Genomic DNA, 27,151 nt, shown 5'->3' on the forward strand with positions numbered 1-27,151 from the left:
TTTTTAAAACTGAAGTTATGGCAACATGTGTATAAACTAATAACAAACTATTAGTTATGGTTAGTACATCTAAATGATCAAACGTCCATCCATAGTCCGCTTTTACAACTCTTCTTGTAATAACCAAGCTCGCCCCACGCATAGCAGATATGGATGGCCAACAATACATTGTCGCCACAAACTCACATGATCGAACACGTGATCTTTAAAAATGAACAAAAACATTTCATTTACAAATTTTATGGGTTGGTCGGGTCCGAGAAACATGAAATTTAGTTGAAGTGGCCTAATTGATCCACTTAATTTTTAAGAGATGAAAAAAAATCTAAAATGGCACATGTCTCTTTTTCCCGCTGACCCCTTCAGTTGCTAAGATGTCATTGCAAAGGTAAACCACCCAATAATGTTTCCCTAGCAACAGTTGCTAGACAATCATTTAAATGGTAACTGTTGCTATGGACTAAGGTAATAAGCATTTTGAGCCATACCAACAACCTAGAAATGGTTGCTAAGCAACAACACTACACAGTAGCTATCCGTTTCACTGCTATCAGTGAAATCATAAATAATAAATTTGTGTACTACCCTAAACTTGGTACTACTGTAATAAGGATTTCTGTATGGACAGTGAAACAGTTATGATATTGTAAAATAACAAAACTAAATCCTAATGATTAGATTTTCAGGATAGTTTAAGAGTAACTGGTTGTCCATTCTCATCCAGCTTCCTTGGCAGTCCATTTTTCAGGTCATACTGGTAGAACAGAAATGAGTGTAGAACATCAGTAACCAGGATAATCTGTAGGGATGGGAAACAGTTTCAAGTACTGAATAATTATCTGCCTTCTATGGGCAGAGAGGATGGTAAAGTGTGTTGGTTTGAATACTACCAACAGAACACACACCAGAGGGAATTATACACACATTGCATATCCCAGTTTCAAATTAACATAGTTATCCAAGGCTTTGTGGTAGCATACACACAGAACGATTGTTTACTGTGATCAAGAGTTCATAATATATATATATATATCATACAGTACGATAGTAACCGTATAGTAGGGACCACAAAGCAGTAGGCATGGCCCACGAAATAAAATCACCCAAAAACCAGCCTTAATTTTCCCTGACAATGATGAGGCAGTATTGGTGAGGTAAAACTAAGCCCAAACAAGCTTTCAGATTGACCCGAAACGCTTTCAACAAGTTGCTACGGAATTTAAAAAAAATTTTATTCGATGGAATTTTCTCCTGACTGAGTAAGTAACTGACTGATGCCTTCAGACAAGCATAACTCAATAACGGGTAAGGCTATGGGCTTGATTTTTTCACTGTTCGACGTCACTTCGGCCTGACAGGTGCCTTTTGGCATACCGCAGTACGTACAATGCATTCTTCATGGACTTACCAGTGTCCTCCTTTGTGTCCCATTCATCTTTGCTGACAGGGAAAGGTGATGATTTGGCGCGAGCAAGTGATGGCTTCCCTTCGAAATGGAAATCGTCCGTATTTTTCATAGTGGCTATTTTGATTGCAAAGGCGCTTTTCAAGCAGTTCTTGATTCATATTGCTGTGTAACAGGTTGAACATAGCCGACAGTGAAGCGTAATGAATACTTCACTTTTCAAACGATAATTGATATAGCTGGGGCGCGCGGCGCCATTCAGATGCGGTATGCGTGGGTTCACCAGTCATAATAAAATTATTTACAAAAGAAGTTGACAATCAACTACACGAAAAAATTTTGAATTTTCAACTAGAGTAGGGACCATAGCACATCGATAAACAGTACTGAAACAAGTTGGAGTAGTCCATGATATTAAATCACTGTAAAACAATAAGAAGTGTTATATCCCTACTGTGTATTTCTGTTATGGTATCTTGAGCACAGTAGGGATATAACACTTCCTATTGTTTTACAGTGATTTAATATCATGGACTACTCCAACTTGTTTCAGTACTGTTTATCGATGTGCTATGGTCCCTACTCTAGTTGAAATTCCAAATTTTTTCATGTACTTGTATATATATACTGAGCAGAGTATCCTACTCATATACCCCTGTAGAAGGGCGTATTGTGAAGTTATGAAGTAGCACTTCTGAGTTCGCCCGTTTTTCTTTCTATAATTAATGATGTCATTAGTTGAACATGATATCGATTGAACGCGTGCCTAACAACGTCGCTAGCAACCAAACTAATTCTAGCTCTCAGTATTTCTCACCGAACTAAAATCATTCCTTCATGGGTTAAGATTGTTTCATAGATATTTCTTGCTAGGCCATTCACAAATACGGCTATCCTGAGCATCGCGAGTGTGTAATTCTTCTAACGGTTCTTACACTTTTATGGCTTCATGTACATCACAAACCATGGCATCTTGTTGTTACATCGTAACTTCATGATACACCCTTCTACAGGGGTATACGAGAGTAGGATACTCTCCTCAGTATAATATTATGAACTCTTGCTGTGATGAAAAAGGGACTCTTGTCTTAAATACAGTGAACGTAAATATGACTATAGCTTGCACTGAAGTGTATACGAGCATATTGTAGTTATTCAGAATGTAATGTAAATGCCATGTACCTGTGCAAGACCGTAGAGGACGGACATTGCAAAGTAGAAGTTAGCATTAGCACTACCAGCATGTATCCAGAGGTGCCATAGTAATGGAGTGAGGACAGTAGCCACTAGTAACATACATCCAGCCACCAGAGTCAGTCTAGCATCTGTAAGTGAAATGACAACTGAGACACTTTCCTACAATTAACTTGCTATTATACTCTAATATAACAATCACATTCAAGTAAAACTTTCTAATACAACAAACACAACAGTCATATTTTACAGAAGCTTTTTGAAGGACTTCAAAGTTGACTACAGTACAACACTTGTAGTACTCATACTTGTCACCAAAGTTTGCACTAAAAGATACATACATCCAGTACCACCTTTACATAAAAGACATAGAAATTATTATACTGATCGGAGTTACACACTTAAACACATACAGGTGCATGCAGCACACATAATACACTAGATGTATGCACTCATGCACACTACACCCACATCACTCACATCTGAGCAAGTGTGACCACATACACAGCAATGCTAGAGGGACAGTTATATCAGAAATGGTTGGATATGACTTGAAGAGAGCCATAAGAGATGTCAAAACGTATGCCAGCAACATTGGATGATTACTACAAAGCAGTCACATTGACAGACAGGGAGGGAGAGCATATCACACTCACCTGTATCTCAATGACAATGGTAAGGTGAATAGGAAGGCATTGATTTGAAATATACACAAGAAGAATGTTCTGAAGTGTTCAAACATTTCAGTGAAGATGTACCAGAACAAGCCAATATTAGGGGTCTGGTCTGGGACCCAAAATCTGTAAGATGAAATAAAACTATATAAGCACACTTTACATATATGTTGTCATTACAATGTGCTGTAATGAAAAATATTTGAGTTCAGTGATGTGCAAATAATGAACAAAAAGTACTTTGGAACCTGTCCACTCATCTTTGGGGACAAAACTGGTAACTATGAGTGGCATCCTAGATTTGAACTACTGCACATGCAGGCAGGGATATATTTTACTGATTCTCCTAGTTAGCATGCCAGTATTCATCATACAACACTACTGCTTACATGAAGCCATAGATTGCTGATAAGAAGTCACCAGATCCAGTGATGATGAAAGATGACACCATCAACAAGCTGCTCCACAAGGTAAACCAAATTAGACAACCAGTCAATCCAGGTAAGCCTCTATCCTGTGGGGGCGGAGCTATGCAGTTGCACACTATAATGGAGCCACACCCACCTGATACAGCAGCAATGATAATGGTACTAGTAGCATGACAGGGTACAGAGAGTGGTACGTGGCCAGTGACAAACATAGTGTAGAGAGGATACTGTTACCTGTACATGTGACTAAATAACGCTTACACAAGACTGTTAGCCACACCCACCTGTGAGCCCTGCCCACAATGAGCAGGCCACAGCAGCATTGTCAATAACTGAAGTGGACTGACCAGCACATGAAATAATGGAATATGGATTTAGTAAATACCTGAAATAACAACACACATTGATAAATACTTCAACGGTTTGGTATTACATATCTTGACATACAGACAAAGAGGTGCTTAACTTCTAATAAGAGTTGCTTAAGTTTAATAAGCCAACCCTAAGCTTATTAGGTGACACCCAAGATTGTCACACAGGAACCAACAGTACTTGCTTATATGAACACACATCATGTACACAAATTGTATAGCGTGCGTATGCATGCACACACACTACTTACACCAATCCTGCATAAGTTGGCAAGTGACTAATGTCTTCAGCTTGCAGCAAGATTTTATCTATTCCTTTACCAAACAATCCTTTCTCTTTGTTCTGTCTACCAACCTATCAACATAACCAATGTTTACCACATTACACAGTAACCATGACCACACTTCTCTTTTTAGATGCAATCGTACAGTCTCAGACACTGCTACTGCAACTAACAGGTCTACAATCTGTTAATAGTCTAGAAATGGTAGTGGCATCAACCACTGGTCACTTACACAGTAGAACAATATCGTACACGAAGAGCCCAGCCCGTGTAGTAGTTTAAAGAATAGCAGTGTCAATGGTGGCTAATATAAAATTGACTCACTAGCATAAAACAACAAGTTTAACTACAGTTTTTACCTCGTGACATACGTCTCCTTGGTATGGTGATATTCCCGCATCTAACAACGCAATTCCTTCCAGTACTGCAGCGAATGAAAGTTAAAGTACCAATATTTCTATTTAACGCGCACCATTATTCCAGCTCGTTAACGGGGAAGCTACTTCCACACGCCTACTCAGTTCCTCGTGTCCATACCTTGCCAATAATAATCTACCTATCACTGCCAGCCCCAGCAGCGCTAATTCCTTCACCGTCAACATTCCCTACCACACGTGACGCGCACGCGCATTAACTGAAATAATCAAATATTCATAAAATTGCCAGCCAGGGGAGAATAGTATGTCAATAACAGTATAACAAAATATTTGTCCAATTCATTGTTTATGTGTATTTTCTTGCAGATTTCCTAAACTTTCTGCAAAACACCAAACCAAACACAACAATTATTCCTAACACAATTAGAAAGATCCACAGTGATCTTGACCCAGTGGACGGTGAATATGAGGTCTCATCATCAGACGATGGGCTGTCATCTTGCTGCTGTCTTCTGTGCTTCTGCAATACTGCTGCTTTCTTTAAAAATGTTTTCTAAATATAGAGCATCTTTATACTTGTATTCACGAAATTCTAATTAACACCTACCATTCCGGTAAAGTTCCACATGTTATGTCTGCTTTGTAGTGCAGCAAGACATTCCGGGGTCAGCGCCTCTTTGTCACGAGTGAACTGGGTGTTCAAGCAACCAATGACTGTCGGTATAAAAACATAAAACACATATTGGAGTTCCCACATACATACCTCGGGTGCTGCCTGGAGTGATTTTGCTGCAGAATTTCTCAATGTCCGAGGCACAGGCCTGGTCCAACTTCACATCAATCTTAACGTTGGTACCAGCTTCACCTATTAGTTCAGCTACAGCCTATACAATAGTGGAATCACCAAGTGAGATACAGTATGTAAGTACTGAAAGATGCACACATGTCCTGTTTCAGTTATTTATGAATATTAAAAGAAAATCAACCTTGGTCTTTGTACAAAAGTCATTAACGCTGTATGATTTGTGAAATGTGCCTATACAATGGAAACCTATATTCCAGACACTGTAAGACCACGCTGAAATGCCTAAAAATGTGAAATAAAGCGGTGCCAGAATTCATGGGTCTAAACACATATACAAACGGAGCATACGTACAGTATATAATTGTCAAGGTACACACAGTTTGATTTCCATTGTAGCTTGGACACATACTGTATTGGAATGTCTCTCAAACACAGCAGATCTTTACTGACATACCTTATAGCAAGCATTATTTTCTCCACCGGAACTTTTCAATGCATCTATTTTCTTCTTCAGACATTCAATAACTGAACCACGGCCAGGTCTGTTGGTTGCTAAGCAGTTTTTGAATACCTAGTAACAGGAGCACCCATACTAGGCACCATATAATGATGACATACTCTACCTTTTCTTCGTCACATCCATCTATCAAGTCAAGATTAAACCTGTAGTCTGTCTGCTTCTCTGCCATTAGTTGAGTAAGCAGATTAGCACATGCTGCAGAAACTTTCAAATTGCCATCCTGTAACAGAACAATAGTAGTGGTACTGTATCGTTTAGAATACTAAGTGATTATAACAACTAGAAATATTGTAAATCTAAAAAAAATATTTTTAAAAAGGGTGAAACCTTAAAAAAACTCTTGAAATCAAAGATAGTAGTCCAATTGTGCTTTTGAAGTCCTGTCCTGCTTCTGGAATGCTTTATTAGACTACTACACTGTAAATGTTCTTTCACCACATTACTGTATAGGTGGTTGTTTTTTCAAGAGTGAAATTTAAGTCCTCAAAAATTGACCACAAATTATTAGATAACATGTTTTCACATTAGCTAACAATTGGGCTGAACTCAAGCTGAAAATGAACTTGATTTGCAAAGCTATGCTAAATGGTATCATGTGCACCAAACTACCTGGACTTATGTAGATGCAGATCTAAGCTGTGAAGAGAGCCCTAAATTGCAAATATCTGTCTGCTGCTACTACGAAGACCAGTGCTGGCGGTACCACTGCTGGCCATGTTCCATGTACTGTGTCATGTAAACTGACACATATCTATGTCGTGGTGGATCTATTATTTAACTGGTAACAGAAAATATTAATCAGACTTGGCCAATTAATAAGAGGGTTGGAGCTTTCTTGCATTTGTAGGTAAGAGGGTGTCCATATATATAGATCCTGTGGCCTGAGAGTACTGTGTTCTTATGATGACTTGGACAACCACATGTAGAACATGATAATGAAAAGATGTTTACCTATGGCATGAAAAAGTGTGTGCAATTAATAGTCTATTGTCACTTCATTAGCATGACACAACATGGCTTCATCAAATAGCTGGTGCTGACTTAGTAGCAAGCTGCTACACATTTTTACATTAAGAGTGCGATAAGCGCTTGTGAGTGCAATAAGCACTTGATATGCAAGAAGAGGGAAAATAGGTAGAAAATGATTTGAGAGTTGGTAATGAAGGTATCGTGGTAGCTGAAACCATTAAGTTGACAGTACTTGCAGTTACTGGCTCCACCATACTTAATGCTGAAAATGATGAGAAATGATTCCTTCATTACTGTTACCACAGCCACTGGTACTAAATTCGGCTACATCATTTCAGAACATTTATATGCAGCACAAACCATCCACTTATATAATGCAGTGATTCCAAGTCTTGTTCCAGTACAAGTGGTGAAGTGGCTAGTCTTTAAACTTTTGTTTAGATCTATTGGACAGACAGACAGACCTTCTGCAATATCAATTGGGTATACAGTGAGCAGCTGAAACTTCTGATGTACTTTAACAATAAGCAACTAAGGTGCAATAACGTTTACGGCTTCTGTGGAGTGCTGCGAAACCATTTTTTTTATATACACTAACATCATTACTGTTCTAGGGTTCCTTACTTTGGCCTACATCTCAAATCAAACTTGATTGTGGACTGACAAAACATGCTGAGAAATCTGGGGGAAGGATGTTATCTTAACTCTGTGATAACCTCAATCAAAATTTGTCAAGTACTAGACCATAGCACATCAATAAAAAGTACTGAAACAAGTTGGAGTAGTCCATGATATTAAATCACAGTAAAACAATAAGAAGTGTTATATCCCTACTGTGCATTTCTGTTATGGTATCTTGAGCACAGTAAGGACATAATACTTCTTATTGTTTTAATATCATGGACTACTCCAACTTGTTTCAGTACATTTTATTGATGTGCTATGGTCCCTACTCTAGTTGAAAATTCCAAATTTTTGTGTGTGCTTGTTTGTTAACTTTTTTGTAAATAATTTTATTATGACTGGTGAACCCATGCATACTGCATCTGAAATGGCACCGCACACCCCAGCTATATCAATTATCATCTGAAAAGTGAAGTATTCATTACGCTTGGTTGTTGTCAGCTATGTTCAACCCGTTGCACAGCATTTCGAATCAAGAACTTTTCCGGAAGCACCTCTACAATCTACGCATATTGAAAGAAATGGTGCCGCGCCCCAATTTTATTAATTATAGTCTGAAAAGTGAAGTATCCATTACGCTTCGCTGTCGGCTATGTTCAACCCGTTTCACAGCAATACGTATCAAGAACTGTTTGAAAGCACCTCTGCAATCAAAACAGCCACTACGAAAAATACGTACAATTTCCGTTTTGAAGGGAAGCCATCACATGCTCACGCCAAATCGACACCTTTCCTTGTCAGCAAAGATGAATGAGTCGCAAATGAGGACACTGGTAAGTCCATGAAGAATGCATTGTACGTACTGCGGTATGTCAAAAGGCATCTGTCAGGCTGAAGCGACGTCGAACAGTGAAAAAATCAAGCCCGTAGCCTTAGCAGTTATCGAGTTACGCTTGTTTGAAGGCATCAGTCAGTTGCTTACTTACTCAGTTAGTAGAAAATTCCGTCGAATAAATTTTTTTAAAATTCCGTAGCAACTTGTTGAAAGCATTGAGTCGATCTGAAAGCTTGTTTGGGCTTTAATAACCTTTTATCAGTTAGAGTCTTCTTTCGTATTGGTTTGCACGGTTGTACCTCTCCTCAGTTGCCTTTTTGACCATTTTATAGGTATGTCAATTGAGCCATCATTCTTTGCAAGTAAATTTGCATCATAACAAGTCACCACTCCTAATGACCAGCTGATGTATCGGAATAGCACTTCTTCTTTCCACTTCCCTTTGACTTCGATTCTAGGTCACATTACTTTTTCTTCCACCATCAAAATGTAAAGGCCATTTTCCTTAAAATGTCGAATAGCAGCGGTAACCCCAAACCTTGCCTCCACCTTTAGCCCTGAAATTTTAATATACTATCTCCACTCGCTGGTTGCTTTGCTTCTGTTAGTTCTCTCTCAAATGCGTGGATAGTAGTATCCTTGGACACATGTGCAGCTGTACAAAGTGGTAACTTTGCTTCTAAGTCTACATGGTTGCAGCTCGTCCAATGTATAAATATTGTGAGATGCATCTTGTACTGTGCATTATAAAGCTTTTAGCAAGCAACAGTTTATGAAACAAAGCTTGTTGGGTGCTTCCGTCTGTGATAACTGTATTATCATTTTGATTTTGTACAGTAAATATGGTAAAACACTTAATGAATATTATCTATACTACGCACATTGTACATACGTATGGAGCTTGTGCGCGCACACACACACACACACACACACACACACACACACACACACACACACACACACACACACACACACACACACACACACACACACACACACACACACACACACACACACACACACACCTCATCCTTATCATTCCTATACAGGCAGCGAATAATTGCATAGCCAGGCACATCTGGACAAACAACATGAATATCTTGTCCACATGCTCTCTGCAGTCTTGTGTTCAGCTTCTGATCTACACAGCAGTATTATTGATTTAATGACTTTAAGGAATCACATACCTTGAAAGATCATCGTTTCCCTAGTAACAATAGCAGCCCTACAGCTAGATACAAACACACATAATCACACAGACAAATCTCCTACACTCTGTCTTACTCGCTGCTCAGTGCAAACTTAAACTTGTGCTGTATCAGACAGTTCAACACTTCAGATGGGTCAACCTCTTCACAATATTTCTACAAGAATCATAAGAAACATGATCAAAGCTTCTCTGTACAAGTGTGTAGATAATGTACATACTGAACAAATTAAAATACCTCGATGCCATCCTTACAGCTCTTCATTAGCACATAATCTACTCTGGCATCCTTGTTAGCTGTGACCTACAGGTATAGAAAACAACAACTATAAGTGTAGCTGGAACTGGTCAACAACACATACCTGCTTAGGAGCCAGTACAGCACCACAAGGTTTAGATAAACGATGAAAATGTTTACGTAGACACTCCATAACCTGAGAATTGTGAACATGAGAGTACAACATAAAAAGATTTTTACTACCAAATTCCATTCAAAAATGTCATTTTCAGACAAATACAAAGTCAATGTGATTTTCTGAATTCCAAAATCTCCTACTGTTGATTAAATTCCTGCTACACACTGTTCTAGACCAGTAGAGTGAAATATGTCTAAACAGGACACCTTGTAATTTATAGGTCACCTGTTTAAACAGGCCATTGAAAAATTCCTCAAGTGTGCTATCAATATACAAGGTTCCCTGCATCCAGTGGTGGATAGTAAAAAATTAATTCACTCTGTGAGATAATTACACTGTATGCTTGAGTTTACTGCTAAACTGAAGCATTATAGAGATATTGATTCTGAAAATGCACACCTTCACAAAATTTTCCACCGTGCCAGTGCACAGTATACTTATATAGTAGTTTACCATATATAACCTACCTTTCCTCCACCAGCATGAATGTCAGGACAAAAATGTTGTACATCAGTCTCACAGTCGGAATGCACTTCTGGGTTAAGCTCTATGTTCTCATTCTATATAGGAAATAGTAAGACTACTTTTCTACCCAAGCTATTATATATACTAGAAGGAAAAAGTAGGAATTTTAAGTTGGAGTAGGGATCAAAGTGAAATAAGGGAATAACTAAAAGTGATGAAACAAGGAATGTTGCCTATACCTGCAGATATACTAGTGGACATTTAATCCCTAATTCAGTCATGTTTATAGACCGAAGTTTAGGGATTGAATGTCCACTAGTATATCTGCAGGTATAGGCAACCTTCCTTGTTCCATCGCTTTTTAGCTATTCCCTTGTTTCGCTACTTTTTCTTTGATCTCTAACCCAACTTAAAATTCCTAATTTTTACTTCTACTTGTTTTATTTATTATTTTTAAAACATAATTATGACAAATGAACCAGCATTAAAAAGTAAGAATGGTGCCAGTAATTTTGCGTCAGAACGTGTGTCCTAATGATCAATTACGTAACGGAAAGGGAGGTGGCCATTACGTTTTGTTTCCAGCTATACTCTGCCCATTACACAGTATTACAAACAAAGAACAGTACGAGAAGCATCTCTGCAGTCAATCCAGTCACTACGGAAAATACCGGCAACACAGCCACAGGAAAGCCACATTGCACTATCACAAATCAACACCTTGCGTTGTCAGCAAAAAGAGCTGGAACACAAAGGAGGACAATGATACATGTATTGTATGTACTGTGGTTGGCGAAAAGGCACATGTTGGGACAAAGCGACATTGTACAGTGAAAAAATAAAGCCTGTAGCCTTATCCACTGTCGAGTCATGCTTGGCTGGATGCATCAGTTAGTCAGTCAGTGTAAAATTCTGTTAAATAGAAAAAAATTTAAATTCCATAGAAACTATTCCATAGAAGGGTTTGGGGTTAGTCTGAAGACAGTTTTGGACTTGGCCATGCCTAACCAATGCGCCAAGCTGGAAATTTAGGCTGGTTTTTTTGAGTGGTATTTTTTGGCTGGAAAAGCCCAGTTCATCATGATCCCTAATATACAATACTACTGTACTGTATGGTACTCACCAGGCCAAGGGATGCTAGTAACTGGTTTTGAACACTGAGAATTAGGGCTGGTAAGCACACCCTTCCCCCTCCACAGAGCATGGGTATATAAGCCCAGAACAATAGCAGAGATCTGGATTCTCAGATCTACTAACAGAACCTTCTTTTAGTATGCAAAGGGACACCTGACCCTGCCTAGTTTCAACTGCATGGTCAAACAAGTAGTCACACACACACACACACACACACACACACACACACACACACACACACACACACACACGCACACACACACACGCACACACACACACACACACACACACACACACGCACACACACACACACACGCACACACACACACGCACAAACACACACACACACACTTATGTATACAGTACTGTACTGCTCAAATGTAAAGTTGCACTCGTTCACAGCAAGTGATTAATAAACTTGCTAATTAAAGTGGATGGCACCCGTTTCCTTCGTGACTATTCATCCCATACGAAACAGGATAATACTCGCAAAAGGAAATGAGTGCCACGCCCTTAAATTAGTGAGTTTTTAAATCACTCATAATCGAATGGTGCGAGCAAGTGCAACGTTACATTTGAGCAGTACTGTACTTACACTAATTTGCATGCACATGATGTAACACTACATTACCTGTTCACGTCGTTCTTTTCTAATGATAGTACGACAAGCTGTAGGTAAGTCATTAGCTTTCCTTAGCAAACATTCCATTACTTCAGCTCTGTGACAATTGTGACAAACCCATAATAGTATAGTGCACACATGCATGTGTGTTGTATATATATATTGTGTATGTGTGTCTGTCTGTCTGTCATATAGCAGATTTTGTACAGTCATAGTTTCAACCATACATGGTTAAACTCTAGTAACAACAACAACAACACTCACTTGGTTTTCTCAATGTCACACAGCGTGTGAGCATCATGACCACAAGCCTCGATGAATGCTGGATCATATTCATACTTTTGTAGAATAGTCTGTAATAATACAAACAATACATGCTGAGTGCATGATTAAAGAACCACAACTGTAGTTTACAAAGTATACTTTTCGCTAACAGCTCGTCCATGCAAAATTTAGCATCAAAATCATATCCTGGTGAAGTTCTACAGGGTGTAACTACACAATTTTCATGACCAAATGTATAGTAGTCAATGTTCAGCCATAATCTACACTAGTATACACTATTACAACACATTGGGTGGGTGTACTGTCATATGATAACAGTCTTATAGACATGTTTGTCAACACTGAGGTGTCAAATTATGTGAACTCTTCACAACTAGTATATTAAAATTATTAATTTAAAAATGGATCCAAGTGATAAAAAGTAGTGACATAATAATGGTATTACGACATACGTAACTCAGTGAGAAAATCCCTAAACTGGCATGTTATAACAACTATTTTGTTCAATGCCAAAGTAGGGATTTTCCCACCGAGCTATGCTGTAATACCATCATTAATCTCTTGTTTAACAACTTTTTATCGCTTGGATCCCTACTTCATTTTAAAATTAATATACCGTACTAGTTTGATTGGTTTTTTTGCTACAACATAAGGCTGTACATGTGTGACTGTTCTGTTAGGGTGACTGCTGTATTAGAGTATCTTGAGTCGGCCTTTTGCCTACCAAGGGGACATGTCACTATTTCATTTTTCACTGTCTCGGAGCTAGCATTATAAATACAGCCAGACTAATAATAAGGGGGTGTGGTCACCATGATCACATAGATTGTTCGGAGCAGTCTCCATGCTAGAATGTATTCATCCATTAATGAGCATGGCCTCAGTCCATCATGAAATTACAGGTATTGCTGCTCTAGGAAAGTGTTGATGCAGTAAATTAACACCTTGATATAGTTTCATTGCATGAAGAAGCTGAGGATGAACAGCCTGATTGAAGGTAAAAGGAAAGACAATGCATAGAGGCACACACTTGTTGGAATCCCAAAAGGCACATGCCACTGGTGAGTTTGTTATTGTGGCATAAAGTGGTGGCCGTGCATTGCTTCGTTTGGCCTCCAGCCTTGCGACTGTGGTCAGGCAGGCAGGCAGGCAGGCAGGCAGGCAGGCAGGCAGGCAGGCAGGCAGGCAGGCAGGCAGGCAGGCAGGCAGGCAGGCAGGCAGGCAGGCAGGCAGGCAGGCAGGCAGGCAGGCAGGCAGGCAGGCAGGCAGGCAGGCAGGCAGGCAGGCAGGCAGGCAGGCAGGCAGGCAGACGAAAATTCGAGTTTTGGTGATTTAAAAAAAAACAACTTCTATATCTGGCCGCCTGTAAGTGTTTTAATTGTAACCACAAATCCATTATATAACTTTAAAGTATGAAAATCAATCTAAGTGAAACCAAACGTGAAATTTCACTACTTTAGCATTGTTTATAATAAACAATAAACATCACTACAGTTGAAGCGATTATCTCTAAGTCAGGTTTTCCAGCATTTGAGCAAGTGCACATGTGCATACAAGCACAAGGTCACTATTTCGGGGCATACAAAAGTCGCAATACGCCACTCCAACCTATTTAATCCCTCTCCTTACTGTTTGTCTTTATTAGTAGTGCCATTATCACGTCGAAGAATCGTCTACAATGCTTGTTATCGACATTCCGAAAGTACACGATTGCATCATCTAACCACGCAATAGTGTGCGAGAGATCGGTTATCCCTGTTCCCATTCACTTAAGGGCGTGCCCACTACAGGATAAGCGCAGGGGTTACTAAAACGCTCGACTGAAGTTACAGAGTGTTTAGAATGTGATGCTATGGGCGTTTATAATCGAAACTGCCATATGGCAGTTGTGGTGGTGAGAGAGTTAAACAGTACTACCATACTGAGTACTACCATACTGTTTGATACAAAAACTCTAATTTATTCTTACAACTTTGTTATGTCTTCACTTTACTGAGCATACAAGTGTAGGTTAATTTTTTGCAACACACACATTTGAGTTGTAAGGTTTCAGTAGCTGTTTCGTGACCTACGTAACTTTCTATGTGATGTCAGTCTGATATAGCTGCAACAGGGAGGACAACAGTCTCAGAATTGGTGTTAATAACAAATTAGCAGTAGATCGAACATTATTTCTCTACTGTGCAGTTAGATTATAGAGAGGAGGACCAGAAATTCATTGCTCTGAGGTATTGTGAAAACTATATCTGTAAATTAGTTAGGATAACAAGGGATACTACACACAGAGCTAAATATGCATACACACTCTACTATAACAAAATGTAATACTTTAAATGAGTCATATTTTTATGTTCACAATATTTGTTATTTTAAATACCTTTTGGTAATCAGTGACTTCACTACGACATTGCTCATCAAAGTTCAGCTCATTCTTAGCAGAAGCTAGACAGTGTATGATTTCTCCACTTCCCTTTGGCAAACCCTAAATCAAAACCCACAATCAATTATAATAATAAAACACAAAGATTTAACATGCCCACATTGTCCCTTTCTTAAGGTGACTTGGGGTCGTACGTTGGTGCATAGATGGAATTTGGTAGTGCATGGATAAAGTTTTATCAAGAGTTCATAATAATTATGAACTCTGGGTTTTATGAACAAGTACATATAATAAGAATTTTAAGTTCAATTCAATCATAGAAATAAAAAGTAGTGAAACAAGGGACAGAGGTTACCTACACCTGAAGTACATTTAATACATAGTATATCTTCAGGTGTAGGACACCTCCCTTGTTTCACTACTTATATTTCTACGATCCCTTATCGAATAAATTCTTAATTTTTCCCTATACTTAGCTATTAGGTTTTTGTTTTGTAATAATACATCACTTACAATTAAGCTAGTGTAGTTCATAATTCATTAAATACTTCATAATTCTCCAATTACATTGCTATGCAAGGAAGCATTGTTACACACAGAGTTATTCTCTCCACTGTTGATAGTTTGACTGTTTTTCTCCACAATTCCCTCGACAAGCTGCTTTTCATTTTTGCTTGGAGACACGTCCCTCTTCAAGTTGAAGAGATAGACTGTTCCTGGTAGCTGACGGGTCCTGCTACAATCTTTTTGGTCGTTATATGCCTGAAGTCCCAATGGGAAAGCCACTTACAAAGTTTGTAGAGAGTCACTACACCCATATTTTAATGAAATGAAACCACCTTCGATCCAAAACTTACCTGTGCAGAAGTATAACACAGGCTTTATAGTTAGCCTTTATTTCTCACTGGCTACTTTTACCACTTAATGGTTTTGCTAATGTGGGTGTGTAAGGACAAACATAGGTAGATAGGTACACACACACATATTTACGAAAATGGTTTGAGTAAACCAGGAGCACGCCCACAGCTGGCTTTTGGCTGGCTGTGGGTGTGCACCTAGTTTTAAAATGCAATGAAGCAGAGCCCCAATTAAAATACTGCCAGCCTTTTATAGCCACTATATATATATGTACATACATCCAGTGCTCACCTCACAATATTGTTTGATCATTTGCTTACAGACTTTCAAAAGAGGTCGATCCATCTCAATGTCCTGTATACAAGTAAAAAAATATTCAATCAACCACACAGCACACACCTACATGTAAATAATAATACTGTACTAACTTTTGATTCCATCTTAGTCCAGCTACCAATAGCTTTATGACACTCCTCACTCAGATTTTCCATATTTTCCTGTAGACACTTGAACTCCTACAAGTGTGTAAATATGTATGCAGGCTGTAATTGTGTAATACTCCATACAAGCTAACACCTGTACTGTTCTTGTGTATGTATGTACTACGCACACACACACGCACACACACACACATTCACAAATACAAAGGTATACAAACACTGACACACAGAAATGGTGGACATACTGTGTGCACTCTAAGCAAAACCTTAGCAGATAAACAAACACTCCTATTGCCGCCAGTGTAGTGAGTGTACCATTTAGGATCTTCACTTGAGACAGAACTGTCATTACCAAGAGGAGTACTGTGATATGCATCATGGATACAAGGTCAAAGAACCCATTACACATAGTCTTCAACACTGCTTGTAGGCACAGTTGGGTATTTGCTTTGATCCACAATATATATATATATATATAGCTTAAGCAAGTGTTTTTGCTTACAACAGAAACTGAGTATCACCAAGCATCAAACCTGGAACCTTACAATTACCAGGACAGTGCTATACTTACTTCTCTGAGCTGCTTCACAAACAAACCACAATACATACATTACACATATACCTCTCCAGGAATAGCAGTATCTACTTCTCCACAGAAGAAGCTGAGGTCTTCCATACATGACTTCTCAATGTAAGGGTTGAGATCAATAGATGATGATCTGATCAACATCACTCTCTGAACCTCATGTACACACTGGAGAGATATCTCATCCTATACAATAAATACACACAATGTAAGTACAAATTTGTAATGAGTACATGTGTGACAGAGAGACGCACATACAGAGAGGCAGAGAGACGTCAGAGAGAATCAGAGTTAGCAAGATATATACACGCACGCACGAGTGCATGCACACACACACACACACACACCTTGGTGGCAGGTGTCAAGTAGCTGGTATAGAGACAGTGTATTACATGGGCAGGAGGATACTCCATTGAACTTTGCTTGTAGTTCAGACTACACACTTTATTGACATCATCTCGACAGGCATCCCGTAATGGTTGATCCATCCTAACACAGTAAACATGTAAAATACACAAACACATATAATAGTGTTGCACCGATATGAGACTTTGCCAACATTCCAATAACCGATATTGGATAATATTTTCAAGCTGACAAACATAGATGATCCAAGCATGTCTATCTTGTAGCATTTTTTCACTAGGAATACATTTTTAGCTTGAATAGCGGGCGGCAGTATTGCTACAACAGCCGACAGTACAAGGAAGCAGTAATAACAATGTAGCAACTCACTGTCTACATTTATAAGCATTATTTACTGTCTGTATATCTGCTGCTATTTTCATCGTGGTGTTATCCGATACCAATATACAAAAAAAAACAAAAAAACTTATGGTTTTTCCAATAGCTGATCCAATTATCGGTGCAACACTAGCATGTAAACAACATACACAAGTAATGATCTTTTTAAAACCCAGCTGCTTTGTTTTTAAAATGTAAACACACGTACTCTACACACGGCCTGTAGTTCATCACCTAAAAGCCTGCCATTTATCAAACAGTATGGTAGTACTGTTTAGTAGGATTCCCCCTCTACAGTGACACATGCCACTAAAAATGCCACATCTAAAAACCATCATAGAAATATCATACGGAACTAAAATCACCTTTATGGAATAGTCTTACTCCATTCAATATCAAATACAGGTGTACAACGTTAAAAAAAAATCAGGAAATACTTACAAGCAGCTGGATATAGAAATTGTCAAAGCCTGCAGTTTGGTCTGCCTCACTGCCTGACCACAGTCGCAAGGCTAGAGGCCAAACGAATGGCCATCATTTTATGCCACAACAAACTCACAGGTGAAATATGTGCCTTCTGTGAATACCTGCCTTGCCATTCTTTTATCTTCAATTACGTAAATGGTTGGCTTCTTTATGCGAGAAAACCATACCAAAGTGTTAATTTTCCGTATGGACACTTTCCTTGAAAGAACATATTTAGATGTCATGAACTATTTGAGGCGCTTAATGGACTGTAGTATCCTTGGTAGAATCAGGAAGCAGCTAAGCTGGGCTTATAAAATAACTGCAATGGGCCACGCTACCAGAACACGCCACCACAGACCACACCTCTAATAATCATTGCTGAGGCCACGCCCTTAGCTCTGTAGAAAACTAGCTTAATAGCTTAATCTACTGCACATCATACTGTAGTGAGATGGAGATACGCTAATACAGCAGTCACAATGTATTTCATAGACAAGAAAGTTAGTTTGTAATAAAAGTTGTTAATTCGAAATGAAACAGAGTTCCAGCGATCACACATTACTACAATGCCAAGTAGGGATATTCTCTCATAGCTATCATCATCTCTTGTTTCACTACTTTTTATCACTGGAACCTTGCTTCATTTTTAAATTTATTCCACTAGTTCTCACATGTGCATGGCAATAAAATCATGCATATGTAAACAGCTGATGCCTCTCTGTATACTGTACATTAAGCACACTCACCTATAGTCCCGAGCTAGGAAGTACTGTAGTGTTAACAGGTGATTTCTACAAATTGGATCAGTGCCTTGATCATTAGCATGGTCCATCAAGCAGCTAAACCTCCTGGGGGTGGGGCTAGGGTTGCAGCAGCAACAAAGAGACGCATGGCTCAACTTACTCCCGACTGACCAGACCACCACACATCTCCTTATACAAAGTCTGACATCTCTGCCGAGTGATGTGATCCACAGCTTGTGTGAATGTGGGAACAGCTGCAGCTATTAACTGCTGGATCTGTAGTAAGTGATATCAATACTAAACACACACACGCACTAACTACACACAATAGGAAAGTCTTAAAAGCCATTTCATGCCGTTATTCTGTAAACATTGAGCCAACAGAGCTGGAAAATCCTCCTGAAAAACTCACAAGAGTCTGGACATTACCTTATGGGTAAAAGTGGGGACACTCAAAGTGTAACTGGAACCTTACTATAGTATGTACAAGTTGAGCTGAATCCTGAAAGTGACAACAAAGCTAACATTTCAGCCAACCAGATGATTAGTGGTAACAGCAAAGGTGTCAACAACCATACATACAACAACACTTACCGGGATTGGAAACGGAAGTAGGTGCATGTGGGATCCATGTTTCGCTTACTTTTGGTACACTTTACTACAAAGCAGAGCAGTTTCACTGGATAAAGTAGGCACTACTTATTAGTTATGGCCATGAGACATGCACTCGCATACAAATTAGTTTAAATGCTTACTAGTGAAAAAGATACAAGCAAAAATTTCGTCGAGTCCGACCTGCGCTTTCGACTGACACGGTTTAAAAACGAAATTTAGAAACGTTTTACCTCACTATATTGCATTCTAACGGTTCCATTAGTGTGTAATACAACCTCGCAGTGAAGTAGTTGAAGTGAAATTCGTACAGAAAGTGAGTTATCTGTACCAATGCAGTAAGACGAAACACGGATAACATCAAAGGCTGTTACGTAACATTGGGGGTTTTGTACACAAATAATGATGTAGAATACTTCCGTTTCCAATCCCGGTAAACGTTATTCTATCTATGCAACAACAGACACATACAGTTTGGCTCCATTACAAGTTTGGAAAAGAGCTGTAATGGACATTGTACTTATATGGCTCCCCCATAGGAAATTTATTGTGAAAATTTTGATTGACCATAAATATTATGTCATACATTTGAACAAAAAGATCTTGAAATATTTTTAGCAGGTCAACAGTACTACAAATGAGCCAAATTTTAAGATAGTGCATAATTACATCCACGAGTTATCAAATGTTTTTGAGGATTCAGCTCAACGCGTACATACTATAGTTAAGTGAGACATGGACAGTTGGCATTTGCTTCTGTAGTTAATACCAGGCTCTGCTGGAGCTAAGTGAGTATAGTTGGCTGGTAGTGTTGTTTTAGTTCTAAGGAACTAGAACTAAATCTAGTTTTAGTACAGCAATTTAATTCTAATTCTAGTACACTAAAACTAAAATTGTGGTCTATTTTAGTTCTAAAACTAAAAACTAAACTATCAATTTTTGATTCAAAAACTAGAACTAAACCAAAACCTTTAAAACTTTTAGCTCAAGAACTAGAACTAACTAAAAGGTTTCTCAAGCAATCCTACATAAAAAGGTATTGTGCACTATATAACACTTTCCTTTGAAGATGGTGATGCCTGCAAATGCTACTATAAAACCTTGTTATTCAGCATTAATTCTGCTGATTTAGGTTATTTAAGCACATTCTATTAGAGCTATTGTTCATTCATGCACAATGGCAAGTGGAAGTTGTGCTGAACCAGGCCGAAGGCCTAAGTCAAGTGGAGTGTGGAACCACTTCAGGCATGATAAGATCAAGGACAAAAGTGTGTGTACTGTGAAAAGTACTGATGGTTTGATTTGTGGTATATAAAGAATTTAAAGGACAATATTCTATAAACTTGAAGAAGCATTTGAAGACATGCCATACTGATGCTTATAAACATTTTGAAGCAGCTGAAATTGAAAAGACAAAAGGAGAGGTTCTTCTAGCCAGTTGAAACAGTCCTCCTTGTCAATACGTAGTTTAGGATCTAATTTGTACAACCCTAATAGCAATAAACATAAGGCTATTATACATTTCATCTTACAATCTTTATAGGTGCTACCACTGAATTTAGTAGATAACAGCAAATTCCATGTATTAATTGAAGAATTGGATTCTTGGTACAGCTTGCCTCATTGATATAAAACGGGAAATAAAATTGAAAAATCTATCAAAACACCAAATCTAAAGTTTCTGGAAGTCTAGTGGGTGCTACCAAGGTTAGTATAGGTGAAGATATCTAACACTAAAACTAACACTAACTAAAATGAAACTAAATACTAACTAAAATTACAGAAATATGGGGTACCAGAACTAAAACTAACTAAAACTATGGTAGAATGGGGTACTAGAACTAGAACTAAACTAAAATGAATTTGCTGTACTAAAAAAACACTATTGGCTGGGAACTAGTACATACTTAAGAACCTTTATGTTTTGAATCTACACTACCACACATATATATTGTATCAGTGACAAAAGTGTTGGGGTTGGTTTGAGAATTATAATCGTTTGCACTATACATTAAGTACCTGTACAGAACATGGATCAGTGAGACGCTTCTTCTTCTCCATAGTCATCAAACATGCAATAACACCTCCTGAAATATGTAGCATAAATATGAAGTCACAACTGATGAGCATGTATGTAATAGTTTGCATAAGCATTCACGTATGCACATGTGACCGTCTGACTTGTTTGCACAAGCATGCGTATTGAGAAAATCAAAATTTAAAAACAATTCGTAAAATTATGCATGCTACGCAAGTTTTTATCGGGTCAGTACTCGAAGAAGGAAGACTCAAATCGTTTAAAACTATATACCATCTTATTCGCCTGTTCATGAAAAGTTCGAAAATCTTTGTTTTGTTTCTCTAGCTCCAACGGTATGCGTGTCACGTGCATTTGTTTACGATGCAGTAAATGTAAACAAGATTATCATCGCTTCTTCTACCAAACCGCCTTCATATCCATATGTGCAAGATATGCGCAAGTACCTACAGGGTTAATACTATACCTTGGCTGATGTGCTGATCCATGGTGGACGTTTTAAGCCAAATTGCAATGTTGTAGACTAATCCAAATGAAAGTTATGGCTGCGAATGTAAGCGTCTGTAGTTTATTTTCAGTATAGTTGCTGTGCAAATCGATTATCTTGCTCTTCCTACTGTCTAACACTATAATTCCAAAACTACACACCACAGAAGGCTGAAACTTTGGTGGTCCATTCCTTGGACACTGCAGATATTGCTGAGTGAATAATTTTTTTTTTTAATTGTGCAAACAAGTCGGTCTTTTGCTGAGACAGTTACATATGTACACGTACAAGTATGTATGTGTATACAATATGTTCACATGCATGCAGTGTATATGTACATATCTAATAGGCATATACAGTTGCACATAGTGCACACACCTTCCTGTCTCATATTCTTCTCCATGGTACAATGATCAGCCACATCAACATCACAAGCAGCAGCCAGTGTCATATCTAACTGATAGTTACCCATCAATAGTGTTACCATGGTAGCCATCTCAGCCTTGCAGTCATCAGTAAGTGCACTACCTGTAAATTATCCAAGTACAGTTACAAGTACAAGATTTAAGGAAGTAGGACTTACAGAAAAAAAGTAATAAAACATGTAGCCATGAATGCTAGTTGACATGTAATCTCTACTTGAGTCATGGCTATATTACATATTACAGTATTCTGGTCACTTTTGGGCCAAAATTGCCTGACCTTATTAAGCAGGTGGCTGAGGTCACTTTGACACCATTAAGGATTATTACAATGGCTGGTTTTAGAAAGGTGACCTTGTTATACAGTGACCTGATCAGACAGGTTTCACTGTATATGACTGAAGTAGGCTACATGTGTAGGCTAATAGCACATATTAATCACAGTGTTTGTATACGTAATTATTATGTGGGTGTATCATGTACAGTGTTCACACAACAACTATGACCTGTAAACAGTGTATATTGGGTTCTATACAGAACAGGACCAGTTTTGATAACATTATCCTTAAATTTTATTAACTGCCTTAAATTGTTTGTAATTGTACACCTTTTCATTGTGCACTGCTAAATATACAACACGACACACATGTATTACATGAACTACATAATGGAGAACCAGGTCCAGGAGAACAAACTGTGACAGCTCGAAAATATGGTTGTAATGTAAAGATAATTATACACACTACAATGTGCAATACTGGCTTGTTAGAGCTTCTTAAATTGGTGATATATACAATTTGTAGTTTCATGTATGCACACACACACGCGCATACACACACACGTACGCATGCACACACACGCACACGTGCGCACACACACAAAGACCTTGAGTTGCCAGGTTGTTAAGACACTGCAAGACGTTGACAGTTTTTGTAAAGCTCCCCTCAGTGTAAGCTTCTTGATCACAGCTGTATCTTTTAATAGCCTTATTGCAAGCAGTATTGAACTTATAATCCATCCTGAAATCCTGTGACTCTTCTTTACCTCTTCTCATTAACTGTCTACGACACTGAATAACAATGAAGGAAAATAATATAATATGTAGAAACAGCAATTGAGAATACGTACATGCACAACATATGCATGTCTGCTTTTGGCAACTCCTGATGATAAGACACTGCAAGAATTTCTATTGTATGCACACAACGTAACACAACTTGTTGCTACTTTATGGTCTAAGATAAATAACGTATTTGGTCGCCACATCACTCTGAAATCTTCCATTGATTCAACTATTTCATTAGAAAATACTAACATTTTTTTTTTGGACTGATAATCACTAAACTGCTGATACGTATAATGTATCTCCAACTCCTGTTGAGACTCATCTGCTCAAGCACCTAGTAGATCGACTTACTAATTTACTCACTAACTTGATGGTTAGCTAATTTGTGACCCAGTCTGACAAAACCGAGCTTATCGCCTATTTAAAAGTATTGAGAAATGCCAGTTTTAAGTATTTAGTGTGTTGTAGCTCGCCAATGGTTGAAGCTATGTGTACCAAATTTTCACACATTTTACACCAATTCCTTACCTTCCAGAGCATCCACTGTGCAAGTAGCCAACAACTAAGTTTCCTGCCATTTTAGATAGTTTTTAAACTAAGGTTGACTGTATCAGGCGAGCTGCAAACTGGGTGGGAGGCGGGGGTCCTGGAAGGCGGGCAAGATGGTGTTCAAAAAGTGAAAAGGAAGGCCAAGGGATGAATTAGGCCAAGTTTTGAGCCATTGAGGTCTCAAAACTGGCTAAAATGAAAGAAAATTCACAGCAGAGATACTTATTCAACACCACAGAGCTGTACAGCCACATACAGTCATTCCCAGGCTGACCTTTAAGGCCCCACACCACACGTATGGATCGCCACTGGGCTTGGGAAAAGCAGCCAGCAAAACCAGACCAATCAAGTCTAGCTGATTTTTAAATGTGGAATTAGATAGTTTAATCATGTAGCTTTGTGTCTTGGGTGAAAAATCGAATCTGCTGACATGGGCGATAAGACCGGTTTTCTCAGACTGGGTCACATTTGCTGGTAGCGCATTTCCCAATGAGCATGCTTCCAATCAGTCCAGCCATTGTAATGCTTCACATTTAGACATGCAGCTAAAATGACATCATTGCTGAGTGTATAATTGGAAAACAAGTGCCAGCAGTGAGCTACTTCCCATTTATTCAGACGAGTACCATGTTAAACACCTTCAATAGTAGCTGCACTTGAGTTGTGCCACAATTGATTTAAATAAGGGCTTAATATCATTTTCGAGCATCGAGTGGACTGAGGTGGAATTTTAATAACTGCAACATTTTTGAGCAACACCGTAAAGGTCATAAATATGGTAAGTGTAATGATACTCATTCCAGAGCAAATTCATCATTGGCCAAATTCATTGCCTTGTTGACTGTGGTGATGTTTCTTTTGATGCTGTTGAACAAATTACTGTGTGGCCAAAAGGAGGTACTTAGCTATTTTACAACCATGTTCAACTGATTTGTGACACTGGCTTTTGTTCAGTCCATAATGTACCATACCATACTATGGTATGTATCACAAGAAATTTTGATTGAAGAAAAAGTTCACAAATCTAATTTATCAGCTTTGACAAATCAAAAGTTGACAAAAATCAAGAACTCAAGATCTAAACATGTACTTTAAAATTAATGTGAGCAAGTATTTGATCACACCCCACACACACACCCCACACACACACCCCACACACACACCCCACACACACACCCCACACACACACCCCACACACACACACCCCACACACACACCCCACACACACACCCCACACACACCCCCCACACACACACCCCACACACACACACACACACACACACACACACACACACACACACACACACACACACACACACACACACACACACACACACACACACACCTTGGATTTCATGGTGGGCTCATTCATATGATCAAAGAGACAACGGTACAAGTTTCCTTTACCAGGAGGAATACTCTTACACATCACACTGACCTCTAGTTGACAGGCCTGTATGATACACAGTATAGGGTAGAGTACATTGTGCATATCATGGTACTAGTGCTAATAAAATATTTCTATATTGAAAACTGTTTGCAACTGTAGTAATGCTTTACGTACTAAACATACATCATCTGAAAACATTTTTGCAAAAGTAGATAAATAGATATGCACTGCAAAATGTCTGTGCACGTGTTTGGGTATGGTATATCATGTATACTAATGTACATGAGTGTGGTGTAGATGCATACATGTGTACGCATGGACAGAAGAATGCACACTACACATTCACTCACACACACGCACGTATGCACTACTAACCTGTGCTAAAGCAGCATCCAGTTCAATACTTTCTGCTGCTACCTCTTCCTTCTTGTCAATTTGTTTTAAGCAGCCTGCGCTCAAGTGGTCGATATTGTCCTCTAAACAGGACACAACTAATCCCTGCTGGCCAGCACCAGTGTCAAACACCTGTACAGTATCAACAATGTCTATTATGAAAGCACTATATATATTACATGACTCCACAAGAAGTGAGACTTACTCCACAGCATGGCAGCATTAAGTAGGTTATGTTGTGCATATGTAAAGCCTCATTCAGTAACTCTTAAAACCTGGAAAGACACTATAGCTACTTAGGTGACTTCTAGCCTTTTGAAGTTGTACAATGTCACACAAAAAAAGCTTAAGCCATAGTGCTGACCAAGGTAATGAATATTCTGTACTCTTGGTTACCCTCTAAATTTTAGTCTGACCTTTTGGTTGTTAAGAAATTCAATACAGTATTACATAGGCATCCCTTACAATTGTTTCATTTCTCTCAACTCTTCCACACTTCAGCTCCATGATATCTTGTCCACAGGCCTTGTTGAAGCCATATATTAACCTATGGTCGGAGAAGATCATCTTTTGCATACGGAATATTGTCAGTCGACAATTTCGATCAGTGATGTTCTTTTTGTTGTTCAGTATGCAAGACACCATCTCCCCATTATAAGGATTGGCTTTCTTACATTCTGGAATCCGAGGAAACTATAAAAGAGAATGTAAAATGAGGAAATAAGTACAAGTATTGTATGCATTAGTACATATTGTATGTACATACAAGGTACACCCTCATACAAACATACGTACTCTAAGCAAGCACACACTACACACAAATAGACACACCTGTGATTCACAGTGTGTCAGTAATGGTCCACCTACTGTCACTTCCATTGTAAGGTAGACCTTGTACTTCCATAACACCTACAACACAAGCTGTAGGATAGCTAGCTAGTAGCTCGCAATACTAACCTGGTGACACATTGGAGATACCCTCTGTACGCAAAGAGTAATGTCAAGTCGGTCACAATAACTCTATCTCCTTACCTCAGCTTGGCTTTGCATGCATGGTAATAATAGTAAGTTATCTGAAGATGTGGCGGGGCAAAGTGTCGCAGCATCTCTTCGACAGATTGGGTTGGCACTAATTAGAGTTTTCTTTTTGAACACTTCTTTGACTTGATCAGGGATGACGCGCTCCTTTAACGGGGTAATATCATATCCGGGGTTCTTCGGTGTAGTCTTGTCCGCCGTCGCCTGTATCGCTACTAGAACTAAACACACTAAAAACGTCAACATCTTAATGCACAGCGCTAACACCACGTACCAACGCCCCTTATTAAGCGCGGCTACAATATACACAAGCGCCACCCTC

General features: G+C 38.7%; 2 protein-coding genes across 2 annotated transcripts; both read right to left on the reverse strand.

Moving 5' to 3' along the window:
* Positions 1-623: 623 nt before the first annotated feature.
* LOC136265263 (phosphatidylinositol glycan anchor biosynthesis class U protein-like) lies at positions 624-5,007 on the reverse strand. Its single transcript, XM_066060123.1, has 12 exons — positions 4,829-5,007; positions 4,716-4,780; positions 4,589-4,660; positions 4,478-4,540; positions 4,324-4,427; positions 3,986-4,086; positions 3,838-3,935; positions 3,663-3,787; positions 3,256-3,399; positions 3,080-3,204; positions 2,588-2,730; positions 624-799 (listed from the first exon to the last, which is right to left on the reverse strand). Exons 1-12 carry the CDS (start codon positions 4,956-4,958, stop codon positions 683-685), a joined length of 1,287 nt encoding a protein of 428 aa, XP_065916195.1. The 5' UTR covers positions 4,959-5,007; the 3' UTR covers positions 624-682.
* Positions 4,992-27,131, reverse strand: LOC136265261 (Golgi apparatus protein 1-like). Its single transcript, XM_066060120.1, has 29 exons — positions 26,824-27,131; positions 26,749-26,772; positions 26,623-26,700; positions 26,257-26,484; positions 25,774-25,923; positions 25,354-25,461; positions 23,279-23,462; positions 22,350-22,499; positions 21,466-21,533; positions 18,995-19,110; positions 18,838-18,939; positions 17,227-17,368; positions 16,916-17,065; positions 16,282-16,368; positions 16,145-16,207; positions 14,993-15,097; positions 12,595-12,683; positions 12,340-12,427; positions 10,577-10,669; positions 10,056-10,127; positions 9,932-9,997; positions 9,771-9,850; positions 9,674-9,717; positions 9,512-9,627; positions 6,162-6,278; positions 5,993-6,109; positions 5,497-5,617; positions 5,341-5,447; positions 4,992-5,286 (listed from the first exon to the last, which is right to left on the reverse strand). The coding sequence occupies exons 1-29, from the start codon at positions 27,073-27,075 to the stop codon at positions 5,080-5,082; spliced, it is 3,324 nt and encodes a 1,107-aa protein (XP_065916192.1). The 5' UTR covers positions 27,076-27,131; the 3' UTR covers positions 4,992-5,079.
* Positions 27,132-27,151: the final 20 nt, after the last annotated feature.

This window comes from Dysidea avara, chromosome 8, assembly GCF_963678975.1.
Source record: "Dysidea avara chromosome 8, odDysAvar1.4, whole genome shotgun sequence".
Taxonomy (NCBI): Eukaryota; Metazoa; Porifera; class Demospongiae; order Dictyoceratida; family Dysideidae; genus Dysidea; species Dysidea avara.